The 22,779-nt window shown below is 44.1% G+C and overlaps 1 protein-coding gene across 4 annotated transcripts in view; it reads right to left on the reverse strand.

Moving 5' to 3' along the window:
* prmt3 (protein arginine methyltransferase 3) overlaps nucleotides 1-22,779 on the reverse strand; it is a 196,713-nt gene that overhangs the window by 45,088 nt on the left and 128,846 nt on the right. For all 4 annotated transcript variants that reach the window (XM_060838615.1, XM_060838616.1, XM_060838618.1 and 1 more), the window contains 2 exons: nucleotides 6,929-6,979; nucleotides 4,477-4,564 (listed from right to left, as the gene is read on the reverse strand). In XM_060838615.1, the coding sequence (XP_060694598.1) occupies nucleotides 4,477-4,564; nucleotides 6,929-6,979 (139 nt within the window). The remainder of the gene's footprint in view (nucleotides 1-4,476; nucleotides 4,565-6,928; nucleotides 6,980-22,779) is intronic.

The raw sequence follows: 22,779 nt of genomic DNA on the forward strand, positions 1-22,779 counted from the left end.
AAACTCCTCTTTTCAGATTGTGACCGTGTGACTGTTAGATCACGGCAGCCTGACAGAATAGCACATTTATTTTCCATAGAACTTCAACCTGAATTCCTGGAAAAATACGGACAGCAAAGGCATAATCACGTGCATCTGCTCTCTAGACTTGCCTGCCCGGTACATTTCTAGAAGGCATCCTCCTAGCAAGAATTAACAGGGACCCGCATTATATCAGGGCTAAGTAGAGCAATTTGTCAATGTCATCTTGATGTAACAAGAGGGATTTTATTTTTGCAGCTCTGGTGCTCTCAAATGCAGCAGTGCAGAGTCTTGCTAGGGCTTAGCTGCGTCACTCTCCTCTTATCTTCCACCTTCGGCTGTAGGTAGACTGCACTGTACATTTTGCTGCATGCAGATTAACAGGGAACTGAAATTCATGAAGAAGTCAGCGATGGTTCACTAAATTTACACACTGGGCCTGCAAGAACCATCTCTCCTGCTCCCAGACTGACGCACACTGTAAGAGACCCTCACGCAAAATAATGTGAAGAAGCATCAATGGATGAAAAATAGTATTACAGAGAACGCTCTGCACACATCACTGAACAAGGGGCTTCTGGGGTCTTGCTGCAAGCAGGGATTTACCCCAGACACCAAACAGGCAGAAAGCCAATGAAGGATGTAAAATCTCAATTAAATGCCTAATGCCACAAGAGACAATTTCAGATCAAAGCTGTGCTTTACAATGGAAAAGGATACTTGCAGTGTAATGTAAAATTTTAAAGCTAGCTCTACAATTATATCATGGAAAATGCACTTAGAAATTAGAAGATTGACTTTTGAAAACAATGTTCTAATAAAACTGTTGAAGGAATTAAAGAAAAGGATCATGTTATTCGCTCCTTATGAACAAATCCTGATTAAATATTCACGTACTGAAAATGTGTTGCTGGTTAAAGCACAGCAGGTCAGGCAGCACCCAAGGAACAGAAAATTCGACGTTTCGGGCCAGAGCCCTTCATCAGGAATGAGCCCTCCTGATGAAGGGCTCTGGCCCGAAACATTGAATTTCCTGTTTCTTGGATGCTGCCTAACCTGCTGTGCTTTAACCAGCAACACATTTTCAGCTCTGATCTCCAGCATCTGCAGCCCTCACTTTTTACTTAAATATTCACGTATAAATACTATGTTTTTCAAATAGAGTTTTTGCCACTTCACCGGTTAAAAATAATTTGGTTCATGGAACTAATCCAATATTCAGTGTTATTGAGAGTTCATTCCATATTGTGTTTCACTGCTTCTCGGACAAAATTTTTTCAAACAAAACTGATGAACATTGCACCAATTAGTCAATGTACTGCAGTGTTCAAACAAATAATTCCATTCCGAGAGAAGAAAAACATTGACAACATGATTACTGCAGTCGTGTAAGCATTTGACTTTTGGGTACGAGAAGGAAATTATTTTCGTATCTATTTGCTCATGAGATGTGAACAACAGAGGAATGACCAGCATTTGTTGCCCATTCCTCACTGGCCTGGATGAGGCGGTGGTGAATTGCCTCCTTGAGCTGCTGCAGTCCATGTGCTGTAGGGACACTCCTAGTGCTGTTATAGCAAGAGAATTCCAAGTTGTTGACCCAGTGACAGTGAAGATATGGCTCCAAGTTATAATGGCATGGGGATAACTAACTCATTCAGCTTACAACATCATTTGCAATTGCAAATCTTGCTCCAATTTATTCTGTTCAAACCGTCATTGGTTCTGTTTATTCACATTTCTGCCTGGTGACAATGTACTTCAATCAAAGTGCAGCACTCATTATGTAATGTCAAACTCATGTCACCAACAAGCCTGAACTCCTGTACACTGAAGGACTATCACCTGTATATCACAAAACATTCGGCTTGTCATTAAAAGGCTTGTTCCTCAGTGTCAATAATTAAGTAACATTTGCAGCTGCTGTTCTTTTCTTTAAAACATTGTTTAAAAATGTTCAATAAATATTAAATAATTTCCAGCTTTCAACCAAAACGAGTGGGTGGATTTGCAATCTACTAAATGAATTATTAGAGATAGGGTTTTCGGCATGAAAGCAGCAATTAATCTTGCCTCAGTACACATGCTGAAACTTGACATTCCTTTTCTTCAACTGTCCTTTGAACCGTCATTATCGACCAGTTGCAAAACATTTACAGGTCTCTACCAGAGAAACGACCTCCTGTACCTATCACTGGGCTCGGCACAAATAAAATTTTCCTTTAATATCTGGTCATAGAGTTGTACAGCACAGAAGCAGACCCTTTGGTCCAACCAGTTCATGCCAAATATAATCCCAAACTAAACTAGTCCCACTTTCCTGCTGCCAGCCCATACCCCTCCAAGCCTTTCCTACTTGTGCTTATTTAAATGTCTTTTAAACATTGTAATAGTACCTGCATCCACCACTTACTCAGGAAGTTCATTTCTAACGCAAACCACCCTCTGTGTAAAAAAAAATTGGCCTTTGTGTCTTTTTAAAATCCCTCTCCTCTCAACTTAAAAAAGTGCCCCCAGTTTTGAAATCTCCCATCCCTACCATTAACCTTATCTACACCCCTCATGACTTCATAAAACATGAATGCCTGAACTTGGTTAATGCCTTAATTTCAAAACGTGCTAAGCTTGAAACCCCAAACCAGACAGAATGTTGACTGAGAAAATGGTTGTTTTTTTGGCTGCACTGATCATGGGGAAGCCATGAATGGGAAGCTGAGACATGCAAGTGATATACAAGCATCTGAATGAGAAGGTAGGAGTGAGCGGGAGGCAACACTATCATAACCCAAAGGAAATGATCCCCTCTTCAAGAAGCTCTCTGTCATCTTATTGAACATAAAAAGTAGAAGCAGGAGTAGGCCATTCAGCCCTTCGAGCCTGATCCTCCATTCAATGTGATCATGGATGATCATCCAACTCAGTACCCTCTTCCCTCGATCACTCTATACCCTATGATCCCTTTAGCTGCAAGACCTTCTTGAAAACATTCAATGCTTTGGCCTGAACCACTATCTGTGGCATTGAATTCCACATGCACACCATTTCCTGAGTGAAGAAATTTCTCGTCTGTCCTACATAGCTTACCCTATGTCCTTAAACTGTGACCCTTGGCTCGAGTCACCTGTGTTTACCCTGTCTTGTCCTATGGGAATTTTACAGTTTCTACGAGATCCCCCTTATTCTTCCAAACTCCAATAATACAGCTCTAACTGATCCTGTCTCTCTGCCATCCTAGGAATTAGTCTGTTAAACTTTTGTTGCATGAATAACTTTCATCAGATAAGGTACAAAGCTATGAAATAGGCTAGAGGGTGCCTTGACCTATTTTTGCACTATGGATCCCTAAGAGATTTGTATACCTATTTGCTCCAATGGCAAATACAACTTTACTCACAAAGCATAAGCAGCACATATTGATGAAAGAAACATCAATGATGTGCAAAAATGCAAAAATAAATTGAGTACATTTGAGAGATATTTGGGTTTTTTTGTGATAATAGTCAGAATGTCATCTGTTTTAAAGCTCAGTTCAGACAGATGGAATTTGCTGAACTTCAGTCACAGTTTGTTTAAGACGCTGCATTTGATGAGGTTGAAAAGGAGGAGTGTCATGATCCTTCAGCTTTGATTCTTAACCAGAGGGAATGTAGTCTGTTCACATCTGTCTATTTAATTCATTTGATGCAATACAGAGATTTCTCAAAGTGGTGGGCAGCTGGCTAAATCTTTCAACTGGCACCGACCCAGGTTAGTCTTTGAAAACACACTGGATAGTCAGGGCTCATCATTCTACCATTACTCAAATCCCTGCCGTTCACTCTGAAAGGTATTCAAGGTGTGTGCTAGCCAACCCATTAAATTCACATAAAGCTGGTTCTTAAAAGCAGGTCACGGTGATTAATAGAGAAAAAATGAGTCAAGACACTGTGACTCCTGATGTTATCCATCAGAACATTACATCTGATCTTAGCCAAAAAGGTAAGAGGCAGTGGCCCAGTGGTTATGTCACAGGGGTGGGTAATATACAGCCAGATCTGATCTTGGCCAAAAAGCTAAGAAGCAGTGGCGTAGTGGTTATATCACTGGGGTGGTAATACAGACCCTAAGGCTAATGCTCTGGTGGCGTGTGTTTAAAGCCTCAGCAGATGATGAAATTTGAATTTGTGGAATATGGCTTTAAAACAATGTGTAGCCCAATGTTGACAAAGCTGCAATTATCATAAAAACCCGGCTAGGTCACTAACCTCTTCTCGAAAAAGTTACCTGGTCTGGCCTCCATGTAACTCCTAACTCACAGCAGTGTAGATGACTCTTAAATCCCTCAGGATTAGGTACAAGCGACAAATGTTCATCTTGCCGCAACCCACGTGAAAACAAAATATGCCAACACCAAAGCCATGTGCCTTTGGAATGCCTCCGCTCTGTATCTGGGAACATGCGGGATAAATCATTTACCTTTTCTCACCAAGACCGGCTGCTCAAGGAGAAAGACAGTTTGCTTCCAATGCGTTTCGGTGCTTCCTGGGCCTGTGGAGAACATGACCTGAAAGGGAGAATTCGGAAGTAGCCAGTGAGCAATGTACCGGCACCGCACTACCACTGGAAATACTCTCAAAAAAAAATCACAAACCGTTTACAACACCAACAGGGCTGCTCACTTTAAAGAGTCTGTATCTCAGTCAGGAGGATAGAGTGAGGTCGGGAAAGTGGAGCTGAGTCCTTGGAGAGATCAACCATGATCTTATTGAATGGCGAAGCAGGCTCAAAGGACCAGGTGGCCTACTCCTGCTCCTGGTTCTTAGTTTTTGTGAGTGTTTCCAGGACCGCCTGATTGCTTTGCTACTGTTGAAAGTTCAGCAAAGTTAGAGTATTTGACAAGGGTGACCTTATTGAAACATACAAGATACCTAGTGGACTTGCCAAGGGTAGATATGGGAAGGTTGCTTTCTTTTGTGGGAAAATCTTTGGTTTTGTCAAGGGCAAATCATGTTTGACCAGTTTGTTTTAGTGCTTTGAGGAGGTACCGCTTGCAGTGAATAAAGGAAAACAGGCTGAGGTCTCACACTTAAGATTTACAGAAGGCATTTGTTGAAGTGCCACATGGAAGGCTATCTTGGAAAATGAAAGTTCATGGTATAGAGGATGTTCTCATGAACAGAAGACTGGCTGGCTAAACAGGAAGCAGACAGTCGATGTATGAAATAACTGCACAGAAGCTGGTATCCCGTCACCAAGTCATCCTTTGTTTACCCGTGCATAGTGCACTGGCTGTAGCCAGTCAGCTCGGAGTCAGTCTGTGGAGAAGGCTGTGGAGGCCAGTCATTGAGCATATTTAAGACTGAGATAGATAGGTTCTTGACTGTGAAGGGGATCAAGGCTTATGGGAGAAAGTGGGAGAATGGGGTTGAAAAACTTATCAGCCATGGTTGAATGACAGAACAGACTCAATGGGCTGAACAGCCTAATTTCTGTTTCTATGTCTTATGGTCTTAAACCCTTCATATTTATAGACCCAGCCAGATGCCTTTTAAATGCTGTTCAAATTTAAACTACGACCAGCATGGGCCTCAAAACTGATCTGTTCGGAACTCTAATGGATACAAAGTTCCAGTCACAAAACCACCCATGGATTATCACCGTCTGCTTCCTGCCCCTCAGCCAATCCTGGAACCAATTAGCCAAATTTCCTTAAATTTCATGGGCTCTTGCCTTCGCTATCAGTCTCCCATGTGGAACCTTATCAAAATCAGGTTCCAGGATTTAGCTGTTTCACTAAGAACAGAGAAGATGGTAAAAATGGGGTGGGGTGGGGGTGGGGTTGGTGGGGGGGCAGTGGCAGTGTTAATCAAGGACAGTATCCCAGTGGCAGAAAGGAAGTTTGAGGATTCCACTACTGAGGTGGTATGGGCTGAGGTTAGAAACAGGAAAGGAGAGGTCACCCTTTGGGAGTTTTCTATAGGCCTCTGAATAGTTCCAGAGATGTAGAGGGAAGGATAGCAAAGATGTTTCTGGATAGTTGTTATCTTAGTTGTTAACTTTCCAAATATTGACTGGAAAGACTTCAGTGTGAGTTCTTTAGATAGGTCAGTTTTTGTCCAATGTGTGCAGGAGGGATTCCTGACACAGTGTGTAGATAGGTCAATAAGGAGCGAGGTCACATTAAATTTGGTACTGGATAAAGAACCCAGCCAGGTGTTAGATTTGGAGGTAGGTGAGCACTTGGGTGATAGTGAGCACAATTCAGTTATGTTTACTTTCGCAATAGAAAGGGATAGGTATGTACCGCAGGGTAAGAGTTATTGCTGGGGGAAAGGCAATTATGATGCGATTAGGCATAATTTAGGATGCACAGAATGGGGAAGGAAACTGCAGGGGATGGGCACAACTGAAATGTGGAGTTTATTCAAGGAACAGCTACTGCTGGTTCAGACAAATCCAATAGTGACTTTCAAAGGGCAATTGTATAGGGCACTGAAAAGGGAATGAATATGGGGAAAGAGTTGGGGTGTAAAATTGTTTCGATATCTCATACAAAGAAGCAGCACGGTGGCACAGTGGTTAGCACTGCTGCCTCACAGCACCAGAGACCCGGGTTCAATTCCCGTCTCGGGCAACTGTCTGTGAGAGTTTCCTCCGGGTGCTCCGGTTTCCCCCCCACAGTTCAACAATGCTAAATTGCCCATAGTATTAGGTGAAGGAGTAAATGTATGGGAATGGGTCTGGGTGGGTTGCCCTTCTGAGGGTCGGTGTGGACTTGTTGGGTCGATCCACACCGTAAGTAACCTAAACTGTGGGCCAAACATCACTCTGCACGGCAAGATTCTGTGACAAAGTGCCTTGTTAGGGAATCAGCTCTTGAGAATTAATTTGATGAACATCAGATTACTTGCAAGGTCAGGGCTCTCACCTTATTGTTGCAATTCTTCTCGAATACAATGTCAAAGTGTCCAGAAATCGCCTGAGAAAAAAAATCACAGCGCTAAATCAAAAATCATAAATGTGTTCACTTCTCTGAACAATCGGGCAGCAGTTATAATGATTGGTCGATGCAGGCATCCACTTTTAGACTTGGATTTTGCTACATTTAAAAAATGATTTTTTATCCCCAGAGCTGTGATAAATACTTATTGTAAATACACTCGTGCATCAACTTAAACTGTTTTTTTTTGACATTTCTCCCAATGGATGACTGGAAATGCTAACTGTTACAGACAGCTACAGAACAGCAGGTCCCCAGAGAAACCTTCAAGCCCCTGCAGTCATTACATGCATTTCTATAGCATCCCTTATCTTGAAAAACATCTGAAGGCACTTCACAGGCACATGATGAGATCAACTTGGCACAGACACAGTGGAGGTGTTTACCAAAATGTTTCTTCCCGAAGGAAAGATACAGCAGCCCAATAAGAAATGTAGCAAAGCTTCAGCAACTAATTCTTGGGATGGAGGGAAAGATTAAATTAACTAGAATAAAAACAGAAGTTGCTGGAAAAGCTCAGCAGGTCTGACAGCACCTTCAGGAAGGGTCACCGCACCAGAAACATTAATTCTGATTTTCTCTAGGTAGATGCTGCCAGACCTGCTGAGCTTTTCCAGCAACTTCTGTTTTTGTTTCTGATTTGCAGCATCTGCAGCTTTTTTTGGGGTTTTATTAAGTGAACTGGGCCTGGTTTGTCTGGAGGTGAGGAGAATGTGAGGTGATCACAATCAAATAAAGAAAATCCTTACAGGCTTCAAAATGTTGTTACCACCAGCCCCCCACCAGACCTCCCCCCGCCGCCGCCACCACCACCACCACCACCACCACCCCCTCTCCCCCCTCAGTTGGGGATCTGTAACCAGAATTCACTGTCTACACAACGGGCAGAACATTTAGAGCTGAGATGAGGAGGAACTTTTCCACTCTGACGATTTGGGAATTCTCTATCATTGCAAAGATAATGTAGAATAAAAGTAGTTTGGTTTTGCTAAAACTTTACAAGGCACTAGTCAGGCCACAGCTGGGGTGCTGTGAACTGTTTTGGACCCCTTACCTTTCATAGTATCCCTACAGTGTAGAAACAGGCCCTTCGGCCCAGTAAGTCCACACTGACCCTCTGAAGTGTAACCCAGCCAGACCCATTTCCCTACTACTCCACATTTTCCCTGACCAATGCACCTAACCTACACATCTCTGAACATTATGGACAATTTACCTTGGCCATTTCACCTAACCTGCACATCTTTGGATTGTGGGAGGAAACTGGAGCACCCAGAGGAAACCCACGCAAACACGGGGAGAGTGTGCAAATTCCACATGGACAGTCAACCGCGGATGGAATTGAACCCGAGTCCCTGGCGCTGTGAGGCATCAGTGTTATCCACTGAGCCACCGTATTGGAGGCAGACCACAGAAAGTTCACCAGGCTGATAGTAGGTATGGAGGGACTGTCTTCTGAAGAGAGGTTGAGTAGACTGGGCCTATTCTTATTGGAGTTTAGAAGAATGAGAGATGAATCTTATTGAACTATACAAGATTCAGAAGGATTTTGATAAAGTATATGCAGAAAAGCTGTTTCCCATTGCTGAACGTAATCTTAGAATAAGATGTTGTATTTTTGCTTTAAGTCTTATGGGCCATCCCAAGGATTATAGCATTGAGGATGCTCAAGAAAGCTATCAAAAGATTTGTACATATTCAAAATATAGACGAAAGTGAGGACTGCAATGCTGGAGATCAGAGTCAAGATTAGAGTAATGCTGGAAAAGCAGGTCAGGCAGTATCCAAGGTGCAAGAAAATTGACATTTCAGGCAAAAGCCCTTCATATTCAAAATATATCAAGGGATATATGTTTGTGCTGGCAAATCTCCTCCTGCTTCTATTTCTATTGTCCTTGGGTAAATTTAAATGCATTTTAAGAGGAGAGAGTTGCAAAGAGATTGAGAGATTTCTTGATTTCTTGCAGAACGTTGGGGCTTTGCAGAGGGTTCACAAGGGCTGCGATTCTTTGGAACTGCTTGCCACACAGAGCTGTGGGGACAGAGTCCTTGTGTACATGTGGTGCTGAGATAGACAGATTCTTGATCAGTCGGGGAAGTAAGGTTATAGGGAAAGGACAGGGAAGAGGATGACAGTAGATTTGATTTGATTAGAATCCCTCCAGAATGGAAACACGCCCTTCAGCCCAACAAGTCCACACCAACCCTCCGAAGAAAAACCCTTCCAAACTCATTTCCCGACATTTACCCCTAACTAATGCACCTAACGCTATGGGAAATTTAGCATGGCCAATTCACCTGACCTGCATATCTTTTTTGGAATATGGGAGGAAACCGGAGCATCCGGAGAAAACGCACGCAGACACGGGGAGAATGTGCAAATTCCACATAGACTGTCGCTTGAGGTGGGAATCAAACCCGGGTCCCTGGCACTGTGAGGCAGCAGTGCTAACCACTGAGCCATCAAACATATAGCAGAGAAACTATCCTTTGGTCCACCATGTCTTTGCTGATCTACAAACACCAAACTACACAAACCCCACTTACCAGCATTTACCATCTAATTGCCCAGAGAGCAGCTTAAAGACAAGAATCTGTGGGTCAGACTGAGCAAGGGTGGCAGATTTCCTTCTGTTGTTAAGTAACAATTGACAAAGATTATATGTTCATAGTTAGACTAGCGTTTTAAAAATGCAAATTTCACCACCTGCCATTGTGGGATTTGAACCCATGTCCCCAAAACATTAGCCTGGGGCGTTGGATTACCAGTTATATGACCATTATACCATCATACCCTTATCCCAATGGCAGCTCAGCTCGAGTGGCATTACATAAGTAAAGTTAGAAGTCACACAACACCAGGATTATTTGAAACCACTGCTCTTTCATCAGGCGAAGTGACTTCCGGAGCAGGACTCCGGAAGCTTGTGATTTCAAATAAACTTGTTGCTCTATAACCTGTTGTTTGTGTAGCTTCTGACTTTGTCCACCTGGTCCAACAACGGCACCTACCTCATTAGTTACAGGGATCTACAGCACAGAGAAAGGGCCTTGAGTCCATCACATCGACATTGCTCAAAAACACTCACGCGACTATTTTAATCCCATTTTCTAGCACTTAGTCCATAGCCTTGTATGCGATGTATTGCAAATGCACATCTAAATGCAATACGTCTTAAATGTTATAAGTGTATCTGCCTGAACCATTCTTATAGGCACTGAATTCCAATTCCCACCAGCCCCCGTGTGAAAGACCTTCCCAACATCTCATTCAAACCTACTTCCCTTATTTTAAATTTATGCCCCTGGTCACTGTTCCTCCATTAAGGCAGCAATTCTTCCTGAACGTTTTATCTATGCCCGTTATCATTTTATACATCTCAATTATTTTCCATCTCAATCACCTCTGTTCAAAGTAAAACAAACAATCTGTACACTCTCTCTTCATAACTGAAACTTATCAGTACAGCCAGTTTCCTGGTGCATCTCCTCCGCACCCTCTTCAGTGCTGTCCCTCCTGTGAAGTGAAATTCAGAACTGCACACACTAGCTGCAGCCTAACCAACTTCTTATACAGCGCCATCATCACCACCCTGCTCTTACATCACCGCCCTGCTCTTACACTCTGTGCGCCAGCTAATTAAGGCAAGTATCCCATATATGTTCATCATCACTTTATCCACCTGTCCTGATACTGGAAGGTACACACACAGCAAGGTCCCTCTGACCTTAAGTGCTTTCCAGGCTCCAACTGCACATCCTGTACCCACTTGCCTTGTTTGTCCTGTCCAATTGCATCACCACACACTTTTCCAGATTGAATTCCACTTGCCAGTAACCAGCCCATCTATAATCTCCTGTATCTAGGGTTATACTCCTCACTATTTACCATCTGATAATTTTTTGTATATGCAATCCTACAGATCATACCTCCTACATTCAAGACTAAATCATTCATATTAACCACAAACAGCAAACATGATTTGTTTGTTTAATGAACCCCGCAGTGGTTTCCGAGATCACTGAGATAAATATATTTATTCATTCACGGGATGAGGGTGTCGCTGGCTAAGCCAGCATTCACTGTCCATCACTAATTACTCAGGGGACAGTTAAGAGTCAACCACATTGCTGTGGGTCTGGAGCCACATGTAGGTCAGACCAGGTAAGGATGGCAGATTCCTTCCCTAAAGGACATTGGGGTGTTTCCAACAATCGATGTATTTAATTGGATCTGTCCAGGCATGGGGTTTCATGACAGAGGTATTGCAAAATCACCTCTTTTGTAGCTTCAGGTTATTCACTTTTCAGTTTAACCCAATTGCACACGGTCTCACATTTATATCTTTCATGATGAGATCAGCCTGATGTTATTCTTCTCTCCCTGGTGTAGAGATACTAAAGCTCATTGTTCCAACAGCTACAGTCCTACAGGGGAATGAAAGGGAACTTGTTCTTTAGGGTCCTTGTTTAAACGTCATGTAAGTTAAGCGACAATAATAGAAATGTGGGTGCCTTTTTGTGTTTGTGTTCCTGGAAATCTGTAAGAAAGTCTGCAGTGGAGCATGCATTTGAGATCAGAGCCCCTTCTAATGTGAGTTGCTCTCCTATAGACCAGACTTCTGACACACAAAATGTAAAATGTTGGAACTCAGTCGAGATCAGGGATCGAGCCTGGAAGCTGGGAGTTCTATGTTGCTGGGAAACCTGTTGCACAGTTCACCAGTGAAGGAGCCTGAGAGGAAATTTCACTCACTTAACCATCCTAAGCCCATTTTCCAGAACTAGGCCCTTAGCCTTGTGTGCCTTGGCATTGTAAGTGCACATCTAAATACTTCTTAAATGTTATGAGGATTACTGCCTCTACCACCCTTACAGGCAGCGGGTTCCAGATACCCACCACCCTCTGGGTGTCATAGAGTCATAGAGATGTACATCATGGAAACAGACCCTTCGGTCCAACCTGTCCATGCCGGCCAGATATCCCAATCCAATCTAGTCCCACCTGCCAGCACCCAGCCCACATTCCTCTAAATCCTTCCTATTCATATACCCATCCAAAAGCCTCTTGAATGTTGCAAGTGTACCAGCCTCCACCACATCCTCTGGCAGCTCATTCCACACACGTATCACCCTCTGTGTGAAAAAGTTGCCCTGTAGGTCTATTTTATATCTTTCCCCTCTCACCCTAAACCTATGCCCTTTAGTTCTGGACTTCCCGACACCAGGGAAAAGACTTTGCCTATTTACCCTGTCCATGCCCCTCATAGTTTTGTATACCTCTATAAGGTCACCCCTCAGCCTCCGACGCTCCAGGGAAAACAGCCCCAGCCCGTTCAGCCTCTCCCTATAGCTCAAATCCTCCAACCCTGGCAACATCCTTGTAAATCTTTTCTGAACTCTTTCAAGTTTCACAACATCTTTCTGATAGGAAGGAGACCAGAATTGCATGCAATATTCCAACAGTGGCCTAACCAATGTCCTGTACAACCGCAACATGACCTCCCAACTCCTGTACTCAATACTCTGACCAATAAAAGAAAGCATACCAAACGCCTTCTTCACTATCCTATCTACCTGCGACTCCACTTTCAAGGAGCTATGAACCTGCACTCCAAGGTCTCTTTGTTCAGCAACACTCCCTAGGACCTTACCATTAAATGTATAAATCCTGCTAAGATTTGCTTTCCCAAAATGTAGCACCTAGCATTTATCTGAATTAAACTGCATCTGCCACTTCTCAGCCCATTGGCCTATCTGATCAAGATCCTGTTGTAATCTGAGTCCACTATACCTCTAATTACTAACTGTACCTCATGCTCACATCCAAATCATTTATGTAAATGACAAAAAGTAGCGGGCCCAGCACTGATCCTTGTGGCACACCACTGGTCACAAAAAGCTTTTCCTCACATCTCCTCTACACTTGCTGCACTTTATGTGTAGTTGATGCCCTGTGGTCATTGATCCCTCCATCAAGGGGAAAGGTTTCTTCTTGTCTACCCTATTTATGCCCCTCATAATTTGATACTTCTCTATCATTTCACCTTTCAATTTTCTCTGCTGGTGGGACAATAACCCTGGCCTCAACAATCTCTCTTTGTGACTAACGCTAGGCTATATCCCAGGTGCTGGATTAGAGTGGTGCTGGAAAAGGCACAGCAGTTCAGGCAGCATCCGAGGAGCAGGAAAATCGACGTTTCAGGCAAAAGCCATCAGGAATGTCCCAGATGGATTTTCCAGATGGGATCTCAGTGATGTCCAAGTTGTAAGGCCCGAGGTTGCTGACTGAGGAAACGTTTGGATATGTATATAAGAGGAGAAAGTGAGGACTGCAGATGCTGGAGATCAGAGCTGAAAATGTGTTGCTGGAAAAGCGCAGCAGGTCAGGCAGCATCCAAGGAGCAGGAGAATCGACATTTCAGGCATGAGCCCTTCTTCAGGAATGGGGAGAGTGCGCCAAGCAGGCTAAGATAAAAGGTAGGGAGGAGGGACTTGGGGGAGGGGCGTTGGAAATGCGTTCAGTGGAAGGAGGTTAAGGTGAGGGTGATAGGCCGGAGTGGGGTGGGGGCGGAGAGGTCAGGAAGAAGATTGCAGTTTAGGCAGGTGGTGCTGGGACTGAGACAAGGTGGGGGGAGGGGAAATGAGGAAACTGGAGAAATCTGAGTTCATCCCTTGTGGGCTGGAGCATTCCTAGGTGGAAGATGAGGCGCTCTTCCTCCAGCCGTCGTGTTGCTATGGTCTGGCGATGGAGGAGTCCAAGGACCTGCATGTCCTTGGTGGAGTGGGAGGGGGAGTTAAAGTGTTGAGCCACGAGGTGGTTGGGTTGTTTGGTCCGGGTGTCCCAGAGGTGTTCTCTGAAACATTCCACAAGTAGACGGCCTGTCTCCCCAATATAGAGGAGGCCACATCGGGTGCAGCGGATGCAGTAAATGATGCATGTGGAAGTGCAGGTGAATTTGTGGCGGATATGGAAGGATCCCTTGGTGCCTTGGAGGGAAGTAAGGGGGGAGGTGTGGGCGCAAGTTTTGCATTTCTTGCAGTTGCAGGGGAAGGTGCCGGGAGTGGAGGTTGGGTTGGTGGGTGGTGTGGACCTGATGAGGGAGTCACGGAGGGAGTAGTTTTTTTGGAACGCTGATAGGAGATGGGAGGGAAATATATCTCTGGTGGTGGGGTCCGTTTGGAGGTGGCGGAAATGACGATGGGCAATACGCTGTATACGGAGTTTGCTGGAGTGGTAGGTGAGAACCAGTGGGGTTCTGTCCTGGTGGCGATTGGAGGGGCGGGGCTCAAGGGCAGAGGAGCGGGAAGTGGAGGAGATGCGGTGGAGAGTATCGTCAATCACGTCTGGGGGGAAATTGCGGTCTTTGAAGAAGGAGGCCATCTGGGTTGTTCGGTATTGGAACTGGTCCTTCTGGGAGCAGATGCGGCGGAGACGAAGGAATTGGGAATATAGGATGGCGTTTTTTCAGGGGGCAGGGTGGGAGGAGGTGTAGTGTAGGTAGCTCACCTTAACCTCCTTCCACCTAGCGCATTTCCAACACCCCTCCCCCAAGTCCTTCCTTCCTACCTTTTATCTTAGCCTACTTGGCACAATTTCCTCATTCCTGAAGAGCTCATGTCAAATCTCCTGCTCCTTGGATGCTGCCTGACCTACTGCGCTTTTCTAGCAACACATTTTCAACTATGTATATAAGACCCAGTGTGTATAAATACAGCCTTATACGGTAATTGACGTAATCACTCATATCTGAGGTTGAAGGTCAAAGTCCAAGACTGTTGTATTTGGTACACTGGGAAGTACCCCTTTCCACTGGACAATCATTAATGGTTTAAAAAGATGAATCTGCAGTGCATTCTAAATTGCAAATTAGGCATGGGGAGAGGCTAGTGCAGGAAAAAAGATCATATACACACACACAGGCTCACAGACAGACAGTCATACGCACACCCACAAACCAGTTCCCAGAATACTCTGCATGAACAATCAAGACTGACCTTTCACCCCTGCCAACCATTCTGGATGTGCAACTAAATACACGTTGCTATTTATTTTGGAGCATTTACACAACAGACTCAAAGCTGACACTCGTTTATAAGTTTTAGAAACATACGATAAAACCATAAAAAATGGAGCAGCAGTGGGTCATTCGACCCTTCGAACTTGCTCTGCCATTATGATCACAGCTGATTATCAAGCTCAATACCCTAATACCTGCTCCCCCCATATTCCTTCATCCCTTTACCCCCTTTTTGAAACACATGTTTTGATCTCAAATATTTTCTATGGCAATGAATTCCACAGGTTCACCACTCTCTGGGTGAAGACATTTCCTCTTGTCTCAGTCCAAAAAGGGTTATCCCTCATCTTTAAACTATGTGCCACTGTCAGATGCTTCCTCCTGTTTTTATTTTCTCTGGTTTTATGTTTTGTTTCTCAGTCTTGTTCAGAATACCATGAAGTTGAACAGTGAAAAGTGGCAAAGAATCGAAGGTGTGGCAGTAAATGTTTGGAATCATTTTAACAGAGCACTCAGTCCATTTCTTTTGCATGGATTGAGTTAAAAATGAAGCCCACCCCACTGTCCCATAGAATGCCCACAGTGTGTGAGGGCAGGCCATTCAGCCCATCAAGTCTACACTGACCCCAAAGAGCATCCCACCTTATCCTATCCCTGTATTTCCTATGGCTCATCCACCTACCCCGCACATCCCTGTACACTATGGGCAATTTAGCATGGCCAATTCACCTAATCTGCATATCTCTGGACTGTGGAAGGAAATCGGAGCACCCAGAGGAAACCTACACACCCACAGGGAGAATACACAAACTCTACACAGACAGTCGCCGGAGGGTAGAATCAAACCCGGATCCCTGGCACAGTGAGGCAGCAGTGCTAACCACTAAGCCATCATGCCATCTACATAAATCGCTGCGCTAGATTGCACCCAATCTTTCAAAGCACCTACTTCCCTTCCTCCTCAGGGTACCTTAGTTATCCAACGCAAACATAAGTTCATTAATATCGAGCTATCTTTGATGTACTGGGGAACAATCCCTTGTGACAGAGAGAAGAGAAATTTAGATGTGGGAATTGAGAGTTGCCATTTGAATTGTAATACTGCTGCTTTTATTAGAGTATCTGAAATTATATTTATGCCTTTAAAATCAATTGTATACAATGATACAGCTTTTGTGACAAACAACATACATTAGGGGAGATGATGTTGAAATAAAAACATTGAAGTAGATTATATCTTATCTGGTAGCTGACAGGTACAGCACATAATCCTCACTTCATATAATTATTATACATTTACAGTTGCCTCGTAGGAATTGTTCCATTTAATCAGAGCTTGCTAATTCACCTACAGAACAGATTAATGCAAATCAGAGTATATTGACATGAGCAAGTCAGATTGAAGGAGTTTTGCGCAACAAAATTATATGACAGGGGCTGATGAATTCTAATGATGCCTGAAAAGCATAAGTCATTATTCTCAGTTACAGAGAAACACTGATCAATACACCCCTCTGTCCTCCCTCATCAGGTACCATCGCCACTTGAATCATCCCCTCATGTCTATCCACTGTCACAGCAATCTATAATGTGCAGCAAGCTCTCACACTGACAGTTCCCTCCAACAATCCCCACCCATCCCAGTGCTAAAGGTTAAATGAGGAAAATGAGTGACTGCACTCCATGGTGCTTTCAACGTCCATAGCTCCCTGGAGAGCAGCGCTGATGGACTCGAGTTATCTGACTGTACTTATAAATCCATCCTCCCATTTCTCAGCAATATAAGCCAGGAAACTGTGAAAACCCAGCAGCCGAGAACAAATAACAACAACTGAATGCTGACCAGACAGCTTTTATAAAAGGTCTTGGTACTGGGTGGGGGCCCTTGCAATGTTGGGGGTAATTCACTCTATTGTTCATCAAGGCAAAGACATGGGTCAAGGGCAAATAAATTGAAATCTTCAAAAGCCAACAGCTGCAGCAGGACTAAAGACTCGTGTTAATCTTCCAGAAAAATTAAAATAAATGAATTCCGTTTTCAAAAAAAAACACAACACCTGCTACCTTGTGTTAGGAACAGACAGGAAGTCCATAAAGATTAACAGTTTCTGACAGGTGAAGAAAGTTAAGTGTTCATACTTTTCCTGTTGAACATTATGCTCTGAATGAAGTCTGGCTTTTGGCTCATCAATATTCTGCTGCATTTCTGAACTGCAGGTACCCATTCTATCAGATAACACACAGCAACATAATTTTCTGTACATTTGAAATTGGAAGATGTAGGAATGATATGAGCAAAAACAAAAAGTGCTGGAGAAATTCAGCAGGTCTGGCAGTGTCTGTGGAGAGGGAAACAGAGTTAACATTGAGTCCAGTGACTTGAAAAATAACACAATCATATGCAAACATGAAACATTCCATTTTTTACAGCTCAATTGTTTTGGAATTTTAAATAAAAGAACTACAGCAGTCCAAGGGGGCCACATTCACAGAACAGCAATGGATGGGCACTAAATACCAGCTTTCCCAGTTCTACCTACATAGTCAGAATGAATTAAAGCTACCTGATAATTCAATACATCCTGGAAATAACCCTGCCAATGGGAAAAAGTTTCTGCTAGTTTTCTCATCTGACTTTGTTTCTTCAAATCAAAGTCACAGAGGAATATCAACTCAAAGTGCTTATTCATGATTATGACCCTGGAACTACAAAGAACTGATGCCCATCAATTGATAAACCTAAAGGCATGTTGAATCCAAACATAAGCAAGTAACTTGTGTAATCTGAGGAAGAGGTAACAGACAGACAATCCCATAACAAACATGATTCTCTGAATGGAACTGCTGTATGCTGTTCAGGTCGGGGTGCACCGTACAGTTTCAGAATCGTGACAAGAAGTCAGGAACTCGAATTGCAAGGGTTGGAACGCAGTCAAAGAAGGTTGGAGGCAAAACGATATTGGGGTGTCAGTTAGCTCAGTTGGCTGGTTTACAATGCAGAGTGATGCCAACAGCATTGGCTCAGGTCCCACACTGTTTGAGGTCACCAAGAAGGAATCTCCTTCCCAACGTCCCCCCTTGCTTGAGACATGGCAACCCTCAGCTTAAACCAGCACCAGGTGCTTCTCAAGAGAGAACAGCCCGACAGTCCTCTTGGACTAAGGCAACTTTACCTTTGGTTAGTTTAGTTGGCTGGATTGCAGTGCAGAATGCCCCCAACAGTGTGGGTTCAATTTCTGCACCAGATGAGGTAACTATGAGGGTAGTCAGCCTTGCTCCTCACCTGAAAAGCAGTCACCCGCAGGTTAAAATAACCACCAGTCATTTCTCTTTCACTCTCTGTAATGAGTGAAGGTATACTGTTGTTTTTCTGTTACCAGACCATACAGTTGCTCTCTCACTGCACACAGACAAATGGTGGTGGTTTAACCTGAGGATCATACCTCAGGTGAGGGGAGAAGTTGAGAAAAACAGTCTTTCACAGTAACCTTAGTGAGTGGTAGAAATTGAACCAACGCTGTTGACATCACACAGGTTCACAAACTAGCTGTCCAGCCAACTGAGCTAAACTGGCACTCCCACCCCACACTGCACCCCCTTCCCCCCTGTTGTAACAAGAGTGTATAACAAAACTCAGAGAAAGAACTTACAGCTTTGTAGCAGCTCTCATGAGCTCATGATGTCCCAAAGGATTTTTGAGTCGATAAATTATTTTGAAAAGGCAATCAGTCACACCACAGGGACATGCAGCACCCAATTTGCATGCAACAGGCTCTCATAAACAGCAAAAAGATAAATGACCACATAATCTGTTTTTGATGATGTTGATTGAGAGACAAGTACTGGCCAGGCTCACAGGAGAGCTCACAAGCTGTTCCTTGAGCAGTGTCATGGGAGCTTTAATTCCACTTGAAAGGGGAGGAAAAGGCTTCAATCCAACACCGAATCAGTGAAGTGGTACCTTGACAGTGTTTTGCCCTGTCACTTCCCTGAAGTATCAGCTGGGACTTTGTACTTGGGTGGAATGGGAGCTCAGTGTCTCCGAACTCTGAACCACACATGCTACTGCGGGGCTAAGGATTTACACTTTCTGTTCACAAACTGTCATCATATGGGCCCAGAAACAAATACCTCCTGTTTCTCACAAAAAGTGAATACACATCAATGTTCAAATATTTAACTGACACACTGTCACAATGGTAATGACTGTTGGATGTAAACTGAAGAATCCAATCCATTCACTCCACTCCACGGCAGGGTAATTCACCTTCTGTGGGAGGACATGATCATTATCTGCTGTTTGTGGGATCCTGAGAACTGCAAAACTGATGAGGAGAAAGTGAGGACTGCAGATGCTGGAGATCAGAGCTGAAAAATGTGTTGCTGGAAAAGCGCAGCAGGTCAGGCAGCATCCAAGGTGCAGGAGAAAGGCTTATGCCCGAATCGTCGATTCCTGAAGAAGGGCTTATGCCTGAAACGTCGATTCTCCTGCTCCTTGGATGCTGCCTGACCTGCTGCGCTTTTCCAGCAACACATTTTTCAGCAACTGCAAAACTGATATACAGCAAGAGTGGCTCAGCACCACTGATCAAGCTGGTCGGGTCTTGAAGGATATAGCTGCTAAACTGGGTCTGCAGCAGGTGGTGAGGGAACCAACAAGAGGGAAAAACATACTTGACCCGATCCTTACCAATCTGCCAGCTGCAGATGCATCTGTCCATGATAGTATCCGTAAGAGTGGCCACAGCACAATCCTTATTGAGATGAACGTCCACCTTCACATTGGGAACACCTTCATCGTGCTGTGTGACACTATCACTGTGCTAAATTGTGATTGAACTGGTCTAGCAACTCAAGACTGGGCATCCATAAGCATCTGGGCCATCAACAGCAGCAGAATTGTATTCCAGCACAATCTGTAACCTCATGGACCAGCATATCCCCCACTCAACCATTACCATCAAGCCAGGGGATCAACCATGTTTCAATAGAGAGTGCAGGAGGGCACACCAGGAGCAGCGTCAGGCATACCTGAAGATGAGGTATCAACCTGGCGAAGCCGCCAAACAGGACTACTTGCATGCCAAACAGCACCAGCAGCAAATAATATACAGAGCTAAGTAATCCCAGAACCCAATGAATCAAATCTAAGCTCTGCAGTCCTGCCACATCCAGTCATGAATGATGGTGAAAAATTAAACAACTCACTGGAGGAGGAGGCTCCGCAAGTATCCTCATCCTCAATGATGGAATAGTTCAACACGTAAGTATAAAAGGTAAGGCTGAAGCATTCACAATAATTTTCAGCCTGAAGTGTCAAGAGGACGATCCATCCCAGTCTCCTCCAGAACTCTCCAGCATTACAAATACCAGTCTTCAGCCAATTCGAATCACTCCACGTGATATCAAGAAACGTTTGGAGGCACTGGATCTCACAAAATTCCAGCAATAGTACTGAAAATTTATTGCTGCACTCACAACCAAGCTGTTCCAGTACAGTTACAACACTGGCATCTACCAAAAGCAAAATTGTCTGTACATCCTGTACACCAAAACAGGACAATTCCAACTTGCCAATTACTACCCCATCAGTCTACTCTCGATCATCAGTAAAGTGATGGAAGGTGCCATCAAGCAGTATCTTCTCAGCAATAACCTGCTCAGTGACGCCCAGTTTAGGTTCTGCCAGGACCACTCAGCTCCAGACCTCATTACAGCCTCGGTTCCAACATGGACAAAGAGCTGAATTTCAGAGGGGAGTGGAAAGTGATATCAAGGCTGTATTTGAACATGTGTGGCATCAAGGAGCCCTAGCAAAACTGGAATCAGTGATTATCAGAGAGCAGATTCTCCACTGGTTGGAGTCATACCTGGCACATAGGAAGATGGTTGTGATTACTGGAGGTTAGTTATCTCAGCTCCAACTCTGCAAGAGTGGCTCAGGATAGTGTCCTGGGTCCAAACATCTTCAGCTGCTTCATCAATGACCTTCCCTCCAGCATAAGTTCAGAGGTGGGATGTTTGCTGATGACTGCACAATGTCCAACACCAATTCAATTCCTCAGATAATGAGGATGCAGCAAATGCAGCAAAGTCTGGACAATATCTAGGCTTGGGCTGACAAGGGACAAGTAACATTTGCACCACACAAATACCAGGCAATGACCATCTCCAATAAAAGACAATTTTACCACTGCCTCTCGTGACATTCATTGGCATTACCATTACTGAATCCCACACTATCAACATCCAAAGGATTACCATTAACCAGAAACTGAACCAGACTTGGCACATAAATAGAGGAAAGTGAGGACTGCAGATGCTGGAGATTAGAGTTGAGAGTGTGGTGATAGAAAAGCGCAGCAGATCAGGCAGCCTCCGAGCAGCAGAATCAGGTATCCCTGATGAAGGGCTTTTGCCCAAGACGTCAATCCTCCTGCTCCTCGGATGCTGCCTGACCTGCTGTGCTTTTCCAGCAACACTCTCGATTTGACACATAAATACAAGAGTAGGTCAGAGGCTAGGAATTCTTCAGCAAGTAACTCAGCTCCTGACTCCCAAAAGCCTGTCCAACTTCTAGGTGAGGGGCATAGATAAGGTGAATGACAAGGACCCTTTGTCTTGGGTGGGGCGGTTCAAATATGGGGGACATATTTTTAAGGTGAGAGGAGAAAGATTTAAAAAGGACATAAAGGACAACTTTTTTTTAACAGAGAGTGCTTGTGTGTGAGTTGAATTCCAGAGTTAGTGGTGGTGGTGGGTACAGTTACAACATCTAAATAATATTTGGATAAGAACATGAATAGGGAAATGTTTGGAGGGATATGCACCACGAGCAGGCAGGCAGGACAAGTTTGGTTTGGGAACATGGTTAGCATGGGCTGATTGGATCGAAGTGTCAGCTTCTGTGCTATATGACTCTGTGACTCTAAGTCAGGAGTGTGTTGAAATGTTCTCCACAAGTTTGGATGGATGCAGCCCCAAAAACCCTCAAGAAGCTTCATATCAGCCAGGAGAAAGCAATCTGCTTGATTGGCACCACACCCACAGGCATCCACTCGCATCTCCACCAATGCTCAGTAGCAGTAGTGTGTACTATCTACAAGATACAATGCAGCAATTCACCAAAGATCCTTAGACAGCATCTTCCAAACCCACAACCACTTCCATTTGGCAGAATAAGGGCAGTAGATACATGGGAAAACCCATGACCTGCATGTTCCCCTCCAAGCCACTCACCATCCTGATTTGGAAATATATTGCCTTTCCTTCTATGTCCCCAGCACTCCCACCTTCACCCCCTCCAAAACAAAAACGCATTATAGATCTACCTACAGCACATGGTCTGCAGTGGTTCAGGAAGGAACCTTCTTAAGGGCTGCTCAGATAGGTAGTAAGTTTTGCCCCAGCCAGTGAAGCCCACCTCCCATGTGTGAATGGAGAAATAAACAAATAGGCCACTCAGCCCCTCAAGTTGATCAATAAGATAATGTCAACTTTATTTGTCTTCTGAATTCCAAATTGCTATTTATTTCCAATAACATTTGATGCTCCTGCCTTCACAAGAATCTATGACAACCTTAAAAATATTCAGAGGTCCTCCTTCTACTGCTTTTAAGAATTCCAAAGTTACACAATTCTGTGAGAAAAAAAACTTCCTTACCTCTGTCCAAAAAGGACAAGTCTTTCATTTAAAGACAATGCTGATTGGTTTTGGAGTCACCCACAAGATAAAGCATCCTTTCCCACAATGTCAAG

The sequence above is a fragment of the Hemiscyllium ocellatum genome, chromosome 18, assembly GCF_020745735.1.
Source record: "Hemiscyllium ocellatum isolate sHemOce1 chromosome 18, sHemOce1.pat.X.cur, whole genome shotgun sequence".
Classification (NCBI taxonomy): Eukaryota; Metazoa; Chordata; class Chondrichthyes; order Orectolobiformes; family Hemiscylliidae; genus Hemiscyllium; species Hemiscyllium ocellatum.